The sequence below is a fragment of the Mycetomoellerius zeteki genome, unplaced genomic scaffold (assembly GCF_001594055.1).
Source record: "Mycetomoellerius zeteki isolate Tzet28-1 unplaced genomic scaffold, Tzet1.0 scaffold155, whole genome shotgun sequence".
Lineage (NCBI taxonomy): Eukaryota > Metazoa > Arthropoda > Insecta > Hymenoptera > Formicidae > Mycetomoellerius > Mycetomoellerius zeteki.
The window spans coordinates 1,889,369-1,905,935 of record NW_017256500.1 but is presented as its reverse complement, the minus strand read 5'-3'; the positions used below and the strand labels follow the sequence as shown (position 1 = coordinate 1,905,935).

Genomic DNA, 16,567 nt, shown 5'->3' with positions numbered 1-16,567 from the left:
TCGGGTTCATGAAAAAAGGGGGTACTTTTCCATGATTTTAGCAAGAATTCTCAAACATTCCCTGTGTATGAAACGCCGCGTAGGATTTATCGCATCATCTCATGTAAAACAATCCAAGTTAATTCTCTGGCTATTTACATTTCACGAGGACGTCCCCGATGGCGGCAAGAGAATCTGATTAACGTTCGGGCTGTGCTAATTCGCCGGTACGCACAGTCGCGCCCTAATCCCACCCCGTTCGAACGGCGTTTGGGTGCCAAAATTTGATGGTGGTGTGAGAGAGAGGGGTGGGGGAGGTGTCGCCAGGACAACGACGGAGATTGAAGGAGCGCCGCGTCGACCTGGTGCCGGCGAGAATACAGGTCACCGTACCGACACTGTCCCTACCGAATCGTGGCGAAGGGTCGCGCATCGATATGCTATGCCGGGTACGAGTAACGGCGACATACGTCACGGTGCCGCGATAAGGCACTCGGACTCCGTACGCGTACGTACATACATGGAGGAACAAATAGATAAATGAACGAGAGGTGAGGAAGAGGAGAAGGAGGTGGATGAGGGGGAGGGATAGTAACAGAGGAGAAGGAGACAGTGGAAGACGACAAATAGAAGGAGACAGGGGAGGAAGAGACGGAGGTGGACGTGGGGACCGACGAACTCGTCGACGCGGCGCCAGTCGTCGAGTCGCCATGTCACTGCGAGGAACTTGCCACTATCTCGCGGGGGCTGCTGCGCTACGCGCCGGGTTGTAAAGGTTTGCCACGGGACGGCGGCGGCGGCAACGGCGGCGGCAATACGGCCAGTAGGGGTTGCAGACCCAAGACGCGAGGGAGTACGTTCAGTGCCGTCGAGTTCCGCAAGTGGTATTCTTCGCGTCCGGACCGACCAAGCAGTCCATTGTATTTCCAGTGTCGCAGAGACTTAATAAGAAAATTAGCGACTGCATGTGACATGCTAAATCTAAATCTTTGCAATCTCATCTTTAAATAGATATAACTTGTCACAATTATTGTATGTACATGGCAGTAATTCGTAATGAAGTTAACTATAGACTTACAATGACATTGTCATGCAATTCTCTTTCAAAGTATGACATGGTCTCGGAATCGTATGATTTTTAATGACTAAATGTTCAATATTTAATCGGCTTGCTATTTAAAATACTATTTAAAATAATGGTAATAATTCAATGATGACTGCAAAATAAAAAAAAGAGAAGCATCTGTCAACGACATCGACGCGTGAAGTATCACGCGTATCACAGAGTGAAGTATCGATAGGATCTTTTTACTTAGCAAATAAATCTTTTATTAAGATTTCTTGAATAACAAAATTTACATGTTCGGTTAACTTTGTTCAGAAGACAACTTCAAAATATAACTTTTGAAGAAAATAGAGAAATATTTCAAAAGTAACTTATTCAAGAAATGACTGGGTGACATTAATCATAATTTAATGTCATACTAATGTAGTAAATTATTCTGAGAAAGGTTAAGCTATAATTAAGCTAAGTGTTTTACGAAGTGAAGTTTTTATCTTGTAGCTCTTTCTTAGAAGAAGGAGGAAAGTTAAGTTCATAGAAAGTTGGTGTTAGAGAAGGCCGAGGCTTGAATAGCGAGGTTGTTTTTGAAGAAACTTCTGATTCGTTTTGAGAATCGTGAAACGCTTTACTTGATCCTTTTGCACTCTGGAGCGAAAGAGGGCTGATTAGAGTGTTCGAGAACGTGACACAGCGAACCTTATCTTATTCTTATACGTATATCTAGTATGGTGACAAGGATCTCGTAAAATCTCAAATCTCTATGGAATCGCTGTTAAAAAGAATAGAAGCTCGATATCACTCTTATATGTTTTCACTATTTACGTACGATAAAAGATTTTCCGCTGAGCTTGCAAATCGGTTCCTAAACAAATCTTGATTTAATTTAGAGGATGACTTATACACTTTTTCCCAAAAGCTCGCTTGTAGATTTTCTAGAAAAATTTGCGATTCGATGTAAGAATAAAGAAAGCGCGTATTGGACACCTTAGATATTTCCTACAGCGAATATTTCACGATCCGATACTTGTTCGTAGAATTTACGGAATGCATCGTGTTAGCGTAACTTCTACATGTCTTGTCTATCTATACAACAGTACACTTCACATGCTCGGTTATCGAATCGCCATATCCGTCCGACAACGTTGGACGTTGTCCCTCAACTGGAGATTTTCGATTCACAGGATCGCGAGATCAAAGAAAAAGAATCGATACCGGCCATTTTTCGTTATTATCGATATGGTGAATCATTCGAATACAAATGTGAAATGTCGGCCGTACGAATTGTCCACCCGAACGACTCTTCGATAGGATCGAAAAATTGATAGAGGGAAATCCATGTCATTGTTTGTTAAAGGTAGGGTTGTTAGATATCTAAGTAGTAATGGTAACCCAATCTCTTGAGTAAAATAATATTTTATTATTTTTTATTTCTGTGTGTATAAAAATGTATATCAATCCATTTTTGCTCGTAGTTAGCTCCAAAATAAACAACGTATATTAACGTACATTAACGTATTTAGGAAATAGTAAACTAAATTTGAATCAAGCTTAATACATTTTTCGAGTTAAACTGTTTAACTTCGTTATTTTAGTTAAATTAACATTTGAGTAGAAGCAGTAGTGACCTATGAAAATAATTAAAAGTGATACAAATTGGATATTTGACATTATGAATTTAACAAAGCATTAGTTTAACTTACTTTCTAGTTCTAAGATTAAAAAAAAAGTAAATTAAACTAAGATAAAAGTCAATCTAAATTGGTAGAAATGGCCATAAAACACCATATCTTTAAATCGATGATTCATCTCTGATGTGCGACGAAAATTCGAATTAAAAAATTTTTGCCGAAAACAATTTAATTCGAGAAAATGTATTAAATTTGAGTTTATTATTAAGTGCGTACATGGACATGTTTTGCTTTGAAACTAACCACAAAAAATGGATTAATTTACACACATGGAAAAAAAACAGAATGTTATTTAACTCAAGAGATTGGGTTACCATTGCTATTTTAATATCTAACAGTCTATTGTTTTAGTTAAATTAACGATATACTGAGTCGCAGTAGTGGCGACCTATAGAAATGATTAAAAATAATTCAAATTGGGTATAATTTGACATTATGAATTTACAAATAATAAGACCTACGTGAATACGTATCGGCGTATCTTTGACACGCATCGCTTATCTCGAAGGCCTCTGATATCGCGGATATTGGAAGCTTCGGCAAGGTAAAAGGTCGTTTCAATAGTATCGATGTCTTCGCCCGATGTTCGATAAAGTATCTATGAGACGAACGACCGTGCGCGCGTAGAGTCATCTATCCATGAACTCAATTCAGTTATTCATTCATTAGATCTAGCCATTTGTGCTATTCTTAGCGTAGGCGCTTCATTCTCTTACATTTTCAGTGCAAATCTTTCTTGTTAATATCATATTAGCGTTCAACACCCCTGTTTGAATTTTTAAGAAACGCTAATACATCTCAATCTTTATTTTATCTTGTTATTTTGAATTCGATTCTTTTAGTGGAATTTTAATTAAATTTCGGAGTTGTTGAATTCATCTTTTGCATTCCAAGTAAAAACTTTAAGTAAAAGTCGCGTCGTATGTATCATGCTTTTCTGCTGTGTTCGCAAAAAAAGGATCTTCAAGTTCGAAAGAAGCCACAAGAATGTCATTATCCTGAGAATATTCTTAATACGGGACAGTCCTACGCGTTTGGTTTTTGATTAAATTTGTTTAATCAAAGAATGTGGAAATTTTTCATTAGTATCGTCTTATCCGATAAAAATATATCCATATACGTAGGTTTATTAATCTTTCATTAATGCTCTTGTACAGAAAAAACTATCTTTAAATATTAAAAACAAACGTGTAAAACTGAATAGTGTTATTAATTAGCGGATTTTTTATTATATTAGCGTGTATAAATATTAGATTAATATTGTATTAAATGAAAATTATATACGGAAAAAACGATTGTGCTGAATTATATCTAAAACTAAATATAGATTTAAAAATAATTTGGTTAAACCATCAAAATAATTATATAAAAAGCTCAAGCATGATGAGTAGTGCTGCAAAAAATTTTAACATTCTGGCAACCAGCCTAAACGTCCTACATAATTATTTTGATAGTCCAATAAAATTTTAGATCTGTGTTAACTAAAAATTTTTAGATACTTCAGAAAAACCGTTCTTTCCGTGCACTAATTTACACCGCTCCGTAATTAATCAAAATAGATAGAGTTTAATTGAAAAACTTTGAATTAATGATTAAAATGCTTTGTTTTATTAGAGAATAAAGAATAACAATAAAATAATATATAATTAAAAAAATATATTTTTATGAGAGCTACTTATTTCATTTAGAGTTATAATCGAAAATAGTTTTTCGAACTTTTTATTTCATTTTAAAAAACCGTTATATATGTATATACCTTAAAAAAGACTTTGTCATTTGCTGTCATATCTATTAGACTTTTTGATATTGCAATATACATACAATTATCTGCGGTGACATATAATTATTTCCACAGGTGTGTGCGACAACTATTTGCAAATTGCGAGTAGTATTTATCATTTATTGTACAACATTAAGTGCATCTAGCATTACATTATCGAAGCATTTAAAAGATCACAGAAGTGGCACATAAATAACGTACACGCGTATAAGCCACGTTAGATCGCACTTCGTTCCTCCCGTTCTGTGTATATCGATGATCTCCTATTCGACATCGCCCAACATCGGCGATCGACCCGAACGTTAAGAGAGAGAGAGAGAGAATTCAAATTACCACACAGCTCAAGAGGCGTTCGCGGTAATTGGTATTCCTCAACTACGCTGAGAGATGTAAAGCATCAGCCGCGGCGCATAACGGTATCCAAAAACAACGAGCCACGCCGCGTAGTCGAGATTCGTCAAATAATCTCACGACACCTGCAGTTCCTTCCGACCGACCCTCACCGCGTTGCAACGTGCGGCAATTTGGTTTGCACAAGTCGCACAACGATGCGGGTGCCGACATTCGCCGGCTGTTCAACGACATTATGATGATGATGATGATGATGCTACCAAAAGGGGAACATACCAAGCCAGTCTCCTAGTGGCGCATGCTATATGTGAAATAAAACCGCGTAGTTGTGCATAGTCATACTGTTAAATTGTACATAATACGTAGAGACATCGCCAGGCAATTTAAAAAAAAATCGGCGAAAATGCTATGCTTGGATATCAAACTCGTTTCGCGACTGCGGGGTGTCTCCTCCGGAACTGCCTCGTCAACCGCGTCATCAACGCACCCGACGACGGCCTCAGCTTCGTCATCCTCGACGAGCTCCACGGAGAAAAGCAAGTCCCGCAAAGTGAAACGCCACGAGAGTGGCGAGGTCGCCAGCTCGACCACGACCAGCGACAGCGAAGAGGAATCGTTGCGACCTAGTTCGAGCATCCAGGAGATGATACGCAGGAACAGATCCAGATCGGTATGCGTGGCAGCGCTCATGCCGTCCTCGCAACTTAGGCAGTTACATCGACGAGCCAGTCATGTGTACGTTAACTTTAATGCGTGATCTTCTGTTCTAACGGCCATGTCACGTGAAGCAAAATTGCGAGTCAAGTAACAAGTTGCTGATTTAGTCTCTTGATTATATTCCCATTTTTCCTCGAAAAGGATGAGCAAGTAATTTGTTATTCTCTCGCTGTTCGACTTATCTTCCTATTTGTCGCATGAAATACCGTACCAATTTACTGGCTGACTTTTTTTTATTACCTTTTATTGAAAAAAAGAGTAATTCGCTGCTTGTTGCTTGATCTTTTTCTATTTGCTTCACTCAGAAACCAATAAAACCTTGTCACTGAAACGACAATCTAACGGGCAATGCTGTGCGAAACTCGCGACCCATGCGAATCCCGAATCTTGAACAGTAACCGTTTCTCTTTGTCTCTTTCATGTAACGGCCTCTCCCGATTACCCGGCCAATTCGACCTCGACGTAGCTTCTCGTTAACCTAGATATTCATGTCGTGAAAAATGAGAAGCGCGAGAGAGGGATTGAGCCGGCGGACGAAGGGTGCCATCGTATATTACGTTCACACTACGAAGTAGATACGTATATTCGCTCACCGGGGGATGATTGTATTTGATCGAGATACATTTAGTGAATCAATGATAATTATCCTGCCAATAGCATTTTACCGTTTAATCTTCCGTGCGAGAGAGAATATCGAGGAACGTGGTTTCATAACCGTTTAATATGATAGATTATTTGCCCAATGTAATTAATGCTTTTTAGGAAAATTTCTAGGAAAATATCATACATCATGCTTTTGCTTCAACTTCTCAACATTCAATATTAAACATCTCGGTAATTAAATTCTATTCTTAAATTAAAATTATAGAAAAAATTATTGGACTTAAAATAAGCAACGATTTTTATCTATGTCATAATAATATTTTAGTTAAAGAAAGCCAGAGTCTAGATTGAATAAAAAATTAGTCGCTGTCGTTAAAATTAAAGGCAAAATTGCGGATCATTCTATGAGTACAGAAATTGATTCGTAACGCTGGATTCATTTCGGAGTGAGATAAATAATTCGAGAAACATTTCAACAGTTTTTTTAATCCACATAATTTTCAAATAGCAAACGACGTGTTAGAAGCACCGTCAAAAAGACACGATAAAGCTGTTAGAAAAAAACATACGTGTTCTTAGTCGAGAATGCCATTCACCACGGCGGACGAGGCGTGTCTTTCCTGGTGCGAACGCTTCCATGAGAATGCGTACACATGTAGTAAAAAAAAGCTACAAAAAACGTTTACGCGCAGTGAAGTCATTTGTTTCTGAACAGTGCGAATCACTTCGTAAAAAAAACCATGTAGAAAATCAAACGTATTTATAGAACACGTACTACGTCTCTGGCGAATATGAACGAGTAAACTACTTTAATTAAGTGTCTTGTGAAAAATCTCTCAAGAAAAATATATCCTCGTGGTAAGCTCGGGTTAAATCTAAACATTTTTTATACCATGTTTCAGATCCACTACGGATGCAATAGCGAGGCGAGGCGTCCTGTCGAGACGATGTTACGGCAGTGTCGAAATGGTAAGGAAACAATGAAAAGTAGATACATATAACATATCTAGGTAAGAGCCTCGCTCTACTTATTACAAGGGTCTTAGCCGTATGCACAAGTACTTGTGCAAGGTAAACGCTAATCACTCCGATAAAACGGACGAAAGCCCTATGATAATTCATGACACGTCCAGTAAGCTGATTATATTGTTTCCTTCTATCTTGCTGTTTATCTATTGATTTGCTTATCGTATAGTTCGTCGAAGGTGCACCCGGGCAGTGCTTGGTTCGTGTTAATATACGACGTCACAATATATTCAGACGCGACATAGTTTTATCGGAAAATACAAAAGAAAAATTTTTTTAAATCATTAAGTCTGTTAAATAGAATTTCAATCAAAAATGTAATATACATCTTTGATAAATCCGTGGGTGAAAAGCATATTACTTTGAATTAATAATAAATTATTTCATAAAATTTTCTTTCAAGGGGGGATTTGAATTTTATATTTAATTTTCCAACTTTTCTATTTCTTAGAAACGTATGTTTCGTTCGGTCTACTTTCAATTCCGTCGCGATCCTTGCGACTTTCAATCACTGGATGGAAAGCTTCTAAATTTTTTTAGGAATGGTTTATAAAACGAGAAAAAAAAGAAAAAAAGTAAATATTTTTCAATAGAATTTGATTATGCTGAATTTCGTAGAAATGAAATCGAGTTCTCGAAATAGATTATTTGTATAAAGTCTACATGAAAAGATTTAAGACCCGGATTCGATTTTACCATTTCATTCGAATGTTTGAAACGAATTACAATTCGTAAATTTGAAACTGGAGCATGTTGATTCACGCGGATATTTCATGTTACGTATGTATTTGGTAATTGCGACGCTCAAAAATGTCTTTCTAGCTGCCGCAGATCGAGCAGGACGGTGCTGACAATGGCAGAAGATTCCGAGTGGAGAACGGAGATTCTCTCGGGGAAAAAGAAGAGGTGAGGAAGCGTTGCTTAATGATCAAACGATCAAGTTCTTTTTTCACCACTCGAGAGATTCGTCCCGTTTCGCGTAATTGCTCGTTCTTACCTCATTTCACTCTTTCATCGTATCCCACTTTCTGCCACGGATTATGTTTGTAACGATGAACGATTTTTACATTAACAGATGTTCGGTTCGCCGAGTACGCCGATATTAGAAAATCCAGAGTACCAAACGCGTTGGTACTTTAAATACTTCTTAGGCAAACGTAAGTTGAAGTATATCTGTAACACAATAATATCATTGCAATTAGAATAATCATATGTAATAATGCATTATTTTGTTTAAAATATTTCTGCTTATATAGGCATCCTAATTTTTTTAATCATATTTTCTTTTTATACATAATATTGAGGAAATATTATGGAACATTTTATCAGCGTCCCATTTATGTAAATCGGTTTACATTATTTATTCACTCGACCAAATTAATCATTGTTACGTTTAATGAAAAATTATGCATAGAATATTATATTTTGTATTTTTTATAGTAGCTCGTAGATGTAAGAATTACTACAAGAGTTACTTACGATAGACGATTTAATACAGTCAAGGAAATCAAATAAAAAAAAGCTATTAATTTTATTTATGCACAGTGCATCAAAATTATATCGCTTCTGATCAGGAGAGAAATCCTCTCTTCCTCTCGGTAGTCACGAGCGAAGTCGGTGATCAATGCGTACCACACTATAGAGTTATTCTATGGAGGCGAACTGTGAGTACATAATGTATTATTTAGTAGGGAAGATCCCTCCAGAGACAAATTCATGAAATTATTTACGTTCCTAACTTTTCCTTTCTTTTTCTTTTTTTTTTCTCATATATGTCAGACATTTGGAAAGTTTCCTTACATTAAACTCAGCTTCAATTCATTTTACAAACAAAACATTTATAGGTACATATGTTAAATCGATATCTATATATCTCTTTGTAATACCCAATTTACTTTGCACATGACATGCGAATATAAAATTTTATTTAACTCAACCCCCACTTTTATTGTAATATATTTGATACCGATCCTTTGGTAGACTTGTACCTCGAAGAATAAAATTATTATTTCCGAATACAAAATTAATCATGATAAATTAAGAAATGTTTTATGTAGGGCGCGCAGAAAATATCGTTGCCGTATTCGGCGAACAAAACAATGACTATCAGACAAATTCTCAGGTAACTATCTCTACGTCCACAAACTAAAAGAAACACGATTGTAATCTATTATTAACGACGTTCCAGCAACTTCTTCAGTCTGGAAAAACTCGACAAAGCGCCTCGTGAAGTTTTCACACCCGAATTGCAAAAGGTACGTTTACAAAGATCTCATACCATTTCACACTCAAGAATGGCGTTGTAAAGGAGGTATAGATTAATTCAATGATCCTTGGCAGGATCTATTACTATTGGAGGAACAAGAAGGCTCGGTAAACTTTAAGTTTGGTATAATCTACGCGAGAGAGGGTCAGATCACCGACGACGAGATGTTGTCTAACGGTAAGCCCGGAAGTGCGCTGAGAACAAAAGACAAGTCGTAGATGGGGTGGGAAATTAAGTGATAATAGATGTACTATTGATCCCTGAGGTACGTTTCTCATTGCTCGTAGAAAGAGGTAGCCCGGGTTTCGAGAGCTTCCTGGAGATCCTGGGTGAGAGGATACGGCTCAAAGGTTGGGACAAATATAGAGGCGGCTTGGATGTGAAAGGTACGTTGATGACATGAATATTGGCAGTGCAAACTCGAGATCTACAATCAGAAAAGGTCTGCAATCGTCATTCGTCTCTTCAGATTGTTACATTGGCAGGATTTGAAAATGTTCTGCCCTTTCTCCAATTCTTTCAACTAACGAATCGTTTGATTATTTTTCATTACCATATTTTTTTTATGACTAACTGTAATAATACATTTACAGAAAATATATTAAAATATTGATAAACACATTATCGATTGAACAAATTTTTCAACAAATTTTTTGTAGTTTCTTTGGTTTTATGTACTATATCCACGGCTTGAATAAACTCGTACTAACCCAAAGGAAATCTTTTTCTTATGTCCACGACCCCACTCGCACGTTCTGTCATTTTTCAGGAGATATGACGGGAAAGGAAAGTTATTACACGGTATATGCAGGTCACGAAGTTATGTATCATGTTAGTACGATGCTACCGTATTCAAAGGACAATCCGCAGCAACTCGAAAGGAAAAGACACATTGGTAACGATATTGTTAACATCATTTACACGGACGATCCATCAGCCGTAGATACTTTCAATCCGAACTGTATAAGAAGCCAGTTTACCCGTAAGTTAAGAAAAATATCATGATAAGGTCACGAACAATATATCGAACTGAACCTCGCCTATTGTTGTTTACATAAAGAGCATTCGAGTTAAAATAAGATGTAACGTAGTGATTCTCAATCTCCTTGTGCCTTTTTATTACGCCTACAGATTTTGTTCACGTTCTTTTAAACTTTAACACGTTATATCACGCACTTGGCCTACTTACATTATGTATCGCCGATTATAATAAAAATATAATTTTAGATATTTCCTTTAAAATTATTTTTCCATCGTCGTTTATTTTAATTATCAATTACAAATTAATTGAAAAAAAAATAGAGTAAAATAACTGCTAATATAAAAGTTATGTAACTATATTATTGAGTTAAAATAAAATAAAAAAAAAGGTCATTAAATAAATATAGTTCATTTCCAATTACTTAGACGTGTTTGCCGTGGTGACGACCGAGGCGGATGGCAAGGGTTGGCGGGTCGCTATTTATTGCGACGAGAACGTACCCCTGTTCGGACCGAGCCTTCCCTGTCCACCAGTTTTCGAGGACCCGTATAATCTCCGCGAATTTCTCCTTGTTAAATTGATCAATGGCGAGAAAGCTACTTTTGACACGCCGACATTCTCTAGAAAGAGGGAAAGAACTCTCGACGCCCTGTTGCGAGACATGTACCAGGAGCATTCGCAAGACAGCAAGAGCAACGTAAGCTACTTTACACGGACTGGCACTTATTCTCGTTTGTATTTCCTCTGCGTTCCATTAATTTTTACTTACAATAATCTCGATAAACCGTAACCCTTACGAAAATTTAATACTGGCCAATTTAATACTGAAAGACAGTAATTAATTATTTATTTTAAGTATTAAAAGTTGTTCAATGGTTTAATACTCCAAATAAATAATTAATTACTGTCTTTCAGTATTAAATTGGCTACTGTTAAATTTCTGTAAGGGAATAATGCGCAATAATATTATTATAATATCAATATTTAATATTTAAAAAATAATATAATATTAAAACACAATATTTATAAATGATATCTCTTTTCAAAAGTTGTAAGAAGAAATAATGCCTACCTAAGTATATAATCAAAGCGAAAAGGATATGTTAAAGAAAATAATCAACTTAATATAATTTCGTTACAGAGCATGTTAAATCGCCGAGCACTTTCGGATGTCGTGGAGACACCGGGTCGACGGCGAGAAGAGACACGCGCTGTCGAAATGGTGCGAGTCGGACAAGCCTTGAAATTGGAAGCTATCATGCGTGGCCTCGCACCCACCTCTCTCGCCACTGTCGGCCCTTTGAAGCCCAGGCCATGGGAACCAAGATGCATCTATCCCGACTTTCCTTACGAGGTCGTTTGCGGTGATGTCTGGCTGGAGAACAGGCTGATCCTCGCCTCGGAGAATGGGACGTTTCTCATCGAAGGTAATCCTATACGACGTAGATATTATCTCGAAATCTAATTGTTTGAGATCTAACACAATTTTGATTATCCGAGAGACACAATTTTCTCTCGGTCGAATAATCGAAAAGTTGTATCAAATAACGATTAAATACAATGTAACGTATTAAAAGCGCACTGAGAGAAAAGTATTTGGTATCTGTGACTATAATTGTATAGTAAAATAATATTGTATAGTAAAATAATAAAATTGATCAGAAACTTCATTTTTTATCTTCATTCATGGTCATTATTAGATAACTAACATTATTAACATTAGAATATAACATTTTCGATACCAATTATTGGATACATATTTTTTTGTACATATATAAAATTATAAATGTAATTATATTATATAATAAATATAATTATTATTATTAACATTTAGCAGTAGTAACTATAAAAATGGAGTACCTAATATTTCATTCCATAATTATTTTACCATTTAATTATAGTTATAAGTATCAAACACTTTCCTCTCAGTGGGACAATTAGTAATTTATTCAGGAATCAAATTACAAATTATTGCAACAGAAGCTGTTATCAGAAATTTTCAATTAAATCCCTTATCGATTTTCTTTCCAGATGGGGTTTCGCACAGATTGCTCTTCGATGAATCAGTGCAGATTAAGCAACTGGATGTGATCGAGCAGCACGGTATACTCTTATTCCGTGCTGGCGATAAAGGTAAGGAGAGTAGCGTCTACGTTTTCCGGCTGCGAGAGTTTGAAAGCGATGCTTCCGTGAGATGCGCCGAGCTGTTCAACGATCGCGAGAATGACGATCGGGAGAAGGAGGAAGAAGATGACGACGAGGACGTCGAGGATGACGATGATGATTGCGACGAGGACGACGCCGAGTGTGACAATTTCACACGTGCCACCGCCAAGTTTCAACCGGTAGGACGTCCGCGAGCGCGGATGCGCGTTCGCGCCCCGGCCGTTCGAAGCCGAGCGCATATCAAGGAGAGAAAGCTGCGGCGTACACGGGGATGTCAATTGTACAGCATCACGAGACCCGGAGGATCGCATTTACGTATGGTAAGAAGACTGACAAGGGTAGTTTCACAACTGTCCGGGACCGATTTGATTCTTCATGAAATATGTTGTTAAACACGAAAATCTAAAAGACACGTATTTTTTTATACGTGCGCTAACTTATATTTAAGATGTGAAACACCCTTTTGAAAAAAAAAAACGGTATTTTTCTTTCGAGGCGAATATCGTCGAAAGTATAAAAGATAGAAAAAAATTTTTTAAACAAAAGTTGTATGGTTTCGAGAGTACTTCAATGTTGTGAAACAATTATTAAACAAAAAAGGCAGGTATAAAAAAATACGTGTCTCTTAGATTTTCGTGTTTAACAACATATTTCATGGAGAATCAAATCGGTTCCGAACAGTTGTGAAACTTCCCTTGTAAGTCATGCAATTGATAGAAAATTAAAATCCGACAATGTGCAATTTATCAATCACGATTTCCTCATGCGACACTTAAATGTCTCCTATTTTTCTTTTTATCCTATTTTATTATATTTTAAATTGTGAAACAAGATTATGATTGTGGTACGAAATAGTGCGTAGTCGTCGGTCGCCGACTCACGGTCCTTCAGTGGAAGCACAATGCAGCCTGGACCATCTGGTGCTCGTCAGCTGATACCGACACCATCGACGGTTTTCTACTAGTGAAGGAATTTACCGCGAGCGAGACACCCTCATTAGTAACGATGATCGAGAGCGTCGATCCAGCGAACGAATGGACACTGTGTTGCGGTGCCCGTCATCACTTCGAATTGATCTCCGCTTCCGGTACTTCGAGGATAGTCCACATGGAAGCGACGCCTAAGCCACACTTGGTAGCGGCGTTGGATCTTCGCGAGGACGAGGAGCCGGAACTGTTACTTTGTTACAACAGTAGGTCACGTTCCATTTTAATACTTAATCCGAGACATCGGCCTCTCAAGTTCAATGATGATTCACACATAACTGGTTTGCAAGAAGTACATTAAGAGATTTCAGAAAACATTTATTTTTAACACTAGAACTGACAACATATATATTTGCAGTTTCTACTATTTAGAAATATATTATATAAATATATAAATCCGTATAACAAATCAACCTAACAAAGACTCTTTATAAATCAAAAGAAATTGGAAAAAATAAGGGCAATAGGAATTAGGCGCAGAAGACGTCGCGTAAATAATATACCCATAAAGCGTAAAACTAGTAGAATAAAGAAGTTTTACGCTTTATGGGTGTATTATTTGCGCGATGTCTTCTGCGCCTAACTCCTATTACCCTTATTCTTTCCAATTTCTTTTAAATACGTAAAGGATTAAATTGATCAATTTACTTCCTTCTCTTCAACCTTTTATATAAATATGTATATGTATATATTTTTGAATAATATCAATTTAATCTTTTACATATTGCAACAGAAATTACGAGAGCTCTTAGAAATTCATTGTAAATTTGATTTTAAAAAATACAATAGTCATTTTGATTGTTTTTATAGTTCTAGCGTTAATTATCTTTTCTGATGTTTCAGTTTGAGAGTTAAAAGGGATCTAATATAGTGTATGTTATAGATGCCTATCGATATTCATTTCTTTCCTTAGATACATGTCATTTTCAAAAGCTGGCGGAAGAGAGTACTGCGCCAACCGAATTCGATTTTAATTGGAATTCGATGCCGACAGTCGTAGGTGAGATAATTAAAAAATTTTTAACAAAAGTGTCATATATAATATAATCACAATAACACTATTCTTTCATTACTGAAACAGCAGATATCGACGTAGGTTTTTTTTAACAGATGTTACATTTGTTTATAACAGCCTGTGCCTTTCCATACGTGATTGCCTTCACTAACGACACGATGGAGATTCGATTGATAATAAACGGCAACCTGGTTCACACGATCGCCATGCCCAGTCTCAATTTGATCACCTCGAAACGAGACATCTTCTTCGCAACCACGGCGCCGGAATTTTTTCCAGGAAAATGTGAGCGAATCCGATTGGACTCGAAACCTCTCGAGAAGGAGGAAATGCCTTGCAGTCCACCACTGACCGCACAGTCTTCGTCCTCCTCTCGATCGAGTGTTCAGAGTACGTGGTCTTTAATGCCTCTGTTAAACCTCGAAATCCTCATCGATCCGATCGCTATCTCTGAACGCTTGACAAACGTATTGAGGTCACCCTCCCCAAATCTTGGGGAATCTTCCTTTCGCAGACAGTCAAGGTGATTGGAAGCCGATAAGGATCTACCGGATACCACTGCAGACGCTGTCGAGAAGCACGGCGTCCAACTGCAGTCAGAGGAGATGTCCGAGTCCCGCGGAGCCGGAAATCGTTTCCGCACCACCGACCTCCGACAGAACCTTCCTGAGCGTCGAACCTCAACGTGTACACAGCAGGTCCTGCAGCAGCAGTCCTACACCCACACCGACCACGAATTTGCCATCGCCATGTAAAAAATAGACACCGTAGTTTCTTGACGCTTGGCAATCGATTGCATTAATTGTGATCTTAACAGGATCGATTACATAAAAAAAAAAAGAAACCGACCGCACGTACCTGATTTCTCGTCCTCGTACGAGAGAACACATGGAAATTTTTGTCATTGTTATGCTATTAGCGTGTGTCGTGCTGCTCTATATCTTGATTGTAAGTGCGACCGCGCATACAAGTTATTGTTTGGATAGATTTTGACGAGGACATATTAGTGTCTTAATTACAGAGAAGTCTGTGACATAATTATTATTTTTCTCTTCGTTTCTTTATGTCTTTATTTAGATATTCTGCTATTGTTATTTTAATAACACTTTGTTGTAGTACATGTGATGTTTTCTATTTGTTCTAAGTTTATGTAATACATACAAAAAAAATGTTTAAAATCTAAATTTTTTTAAGAAAGACAATTGCGAATATTTCGATAATAAATTCGCGTTCTATAGTGATCCTCTTATCTCGTTAATCGTTTTCTTTTAATTTTTTTTTTCGATATAGTAAGTATGATACAAAACAAGTCTCCGAATTCGCGGAAATATCTCGCAAAAAATATTGATTCTCTGTATTAAATTAAATCGATGTCATTTCGCGTCGTCCGTAATTAAGGACTTAATGGCGTCGTGGTGTGATATAACGACGAATTTCAAATACTATTTACTTCTGAATTCTAAGTGACACGTTGTATATCGTAGTTTCTTATTATTTTAAAACCAATTTTAAACAATAGGATTTAGGCTCATGACCGTAATGGCCAAAAATATTTCTAACGACTCGACCTGGAAACTGAACATGCACTTGATATGTAAAAAAAGGGGCATTTTTCGGATGCGCGTTAGCCCGATGAATCACGCGTTTCTTCTAAAGAAGAGGCACGCGAAGAATGTTGTCGGAGATGATTGTGCACGGTTGATCGATGATGAAGACCGTCAGATTACGTCGCATATCCGGACTTATTTTTATCCAATAAGAGATATAATATATTATTCTGACATGAGTGTCGATGTTTACGCGTCATGTGTATATAATATAAAGTAACGAATAAAGTATATATGTTACCGTTGCATTTCCACCGAAAATGATAAGCAGTATTTTTTCAATACTTCTCGCGCCTTCTCTATCCATTTTCGAACATTATTTAATCTAGAATTTTAAG

General features: G+C 37.0%; 1 protein-coding gene and 1 pseudogene across 1 annotated transcript; both read left to right on the top strand.

Annotated features, from left to right (window-relative positions):
* The first annotated feature begins 421 nt into the window (after nt 1-421).
* Nucleotides 422-4,715, top strand: LOC108720650 (uncharacterized; annotated as a pseudogene).
* A 95-nt stretch (nt 4,716-4,810) lies between these two features.
* LOC108720742 (GTPase-activating Rap/Ran-GAP domain-like protein 3) lies at nt 4,811-15,462 on the top strand. Its single transcript, XM_018444888.1, has 17 exons — nt 4,811-5,596; nt 7,084-7,150; nt 8,030-8,113; nt 8,283-8,364; nt 8,753-8,871; nt 9,265-9,329; nt 9,396-9,462; nt 9,548-9,650; nt 9,761-9,859; nt 10,243-10,455; nt 10,881-11,152; nt 11,597-11,882; nt 12,487-12,941; nt 13,477-13,813; nt 14,521-14,607; nt 14,740-15,012; nt 15,137-15,462. The coding sequence occupies exons 1-17, from the start codon at nt 5,265-5,267 to the stop codon at nt 15,382-15,384; spliced, it is 3,189 nt and encodes a 1,062-aa protein (XP_018300390.1). The 5' UTR covers nt 4,811-5,264; the 3' UTR covers nt 15,385-15,462.
* Nucleotides 15,463-16,567: the final 1,105 nt, after the last annotated feature.

Excerpts from the sequence above, each read along its gene's own strand:
- LOC108720742 (XM_018444888.1), top strand. The coding sequence starts at position 5,265 with ATGCTATGCTTGGATATCAAACTCGTTTCGCGACTGCGGGGTGTCTCC. Across the intron at positions 8,114-8,282 it reads CTCTCGGGGAAAAAGAAGAG|ATGTTCGGTTCGCCGAGTAC; the intron begins GTGAGGAAGCGT and ends TTACATTAACAG. Across the intron at positions 8,365-8,752 it reads TAAATACTTCTTAGGCAAAC|TGCATCAAAATTATATCGCT; the intron begins GTAAGTTGAAGT and ends ATTTATGCACAG.